Source organism: Aplysia californica, unplaced genomic scaffold, assembly GCF_000002075.1.
Source record: "Aplysia californica isolate F4 #8 unplaced genomic scaffold, AplCal3.0 scaffold01599, whole genome shotgun sequence".
NCBI classification, from domain to species: Eukaryota; Metazoa; Mollusca; class Gastropoda; order Aplysiida; family Aplysiidae; genus Aplysia; species Aplysia californica.
In genome coordinates this window covers 18,189-19,966 of record NW_004798869.1, presented here as the reverse complement: position 1 = coordinate 19,966, position 1,778 = coordinate 18,189, and the positions used below count along the sequence as shown (strand labels likewise).

The window sequence follows — 1,778 nt, the reverse complement described above, 5'->3', positions numbered from 1 at the left end:
TCATCATCATCATCATCATCGTCATCATCATCGTCATCATCATCATCATCATCATCATCATCAATGCAACCACAATCACCACCACCACCAATACCAACCAATATCACCATTACCACCGAGCCTCTTTTCACCATGTCAGTCACTGGTAGACTTGTGTGAGAGAAGCCCCTCCTCATACTTGACCAACGTGGACTGTGCCCAGGTAGTGGACACCTGCACCAACTACTTCCCTCAGGAACCCAAGTGCCAGATCTATCTGAACCAATGGTAGGCCTACTGGTCATCTCCAAAACATCCGTTTATTATCTCTCCTACTCCCATGAATAGATAGATAGATAGATAGATAGTGTGTGTGTGTGTGTGAACATTTTTTCAAAGTGCATAGATCATGCTGTAGAGCATGGAAATGCGCTGTATAAATGCAATTAATCTCAACCAAACCCTTTTAGCGTACATGTTATTTCATCTTAGCGATTTTATGCTAGTACGTTCGTGCACACTTGGGTCTCAAACTGTTACTCGTGTAATAATAAAACATCTTGGGAGCAACATGGTGAAATCAGGCGTTTGTCAAAATAATGAGATCTAAGAAATCAATTTTTTTAATGGCAGATGGACAATTTTTTTTCTAATTTGTTTCTTTTGTTTTGGCTTTTACGGAAAAACATTGATTAAAGGCACAACAAATGTAAATTTTCTGTTTCCAAGGACTTTCAGGTTATGAAGCTTTTCAGACTTTAGAGGCCATTTTCTCGCTAATTTTACATCTGAAACCAGGCGACTCTGACCTCCTTCAATCGCAAATATTTAAATTTCTATTCAACATAGATTAATATTCTTTTCTCCAAATAAAAGGCAAATGAACAGGCTTTTAGATTATACCAGTAACTCTACATGACAAAAACTGTCGAGCGCCTGATTTCACCAAGTTATGACACATTTACATGCTTGTCTTTCAGCGGTCTATCACGGTATTCCTCCTGCGTGGAGGACTTGCAGGACTCCAGCTGTTCCACTGCTAGCGACAGGTCGGAGGTCAACATGGAGAGGTTGAGAGTGCAGAACCAGATGAGGGATACTTGTTGGGGTAAGAGACAGAGCGAGAGAGAGAGAGGTGGGGTGGTGAGTGAAAGAGAGGGAGGGAGAGAGAGAGAGAGAGACAGAGAGAGAGACAGACAGACAGACAGACAGAGCGAGTGGTAGTGTAGGTAAAGGGTGCAGAACCAAGAAAATAAGGAAGACTAGTTGTGGTAGGTCAGAGAGAGAGAAAGAGAGAGAGAAAGAGAGAGAGAGAGATTAAGAGAGAGAAAGAGTGAGAAAATGAGAGATACTTATCGAATTAGGAAAGCACGACCACGCGTGCTGCAACAATATGATGATGATGATGATGATGGTGTTTGTTTGTTTTTTATTTCACCCCATTCTTAGGACCAAGTGAGTTGAAAATCGGCTCCAGATGTCTAGCTTCTATAGAAACCTGCTCGGAGACCACATTGACTCGCGGATTCTGCAAGTGAGTTAGACGGGGATGATTAAAAATTTAGTAAAAATGCAAATGGTAAATAGTGAAAAAAAAAGCAAACAAAGCCAAAAAAAGCAGGTACAAGAGTTGCAACACAAGCCTGGAACACTTTGTTTTTTCTCTCCTGAAAAAAAGTTTGTTTTCTGGGTGTAGGACAGTTGAACAGGTTGCCAACGATAAATCATATTAGATAGATAGATACACACACACACACACACACACACACACACACACACACACACACACACACACGCAC

The 1,778-nt window shown here is 41.2% G+C and overlaps 1 protein-coding gene across 1 annotated transcript in view; it reads left to right on the top strand.

Moving 5' to 3' along the window:
• The window catches only part of LOC101845214, a gene marked incomplete at its 5' end in the record, with an annotated part of 33,865 nt that overhangs the window by 17,469 nt on the left and 14,618 nt on the right, over window positions 1-1,778 (top strand). Inside the window, 3 exon segments of the mRNA XM_005113079.3 lie at window positions 140-267; window positions 960-1,087; window positions 1,429-1,513. Of these exon segments, the coding sequence (XP_005113136.2) occupies window positions 140-267; window positions 960-1,087; window positions 1,429-1,513 (341 nt within the window).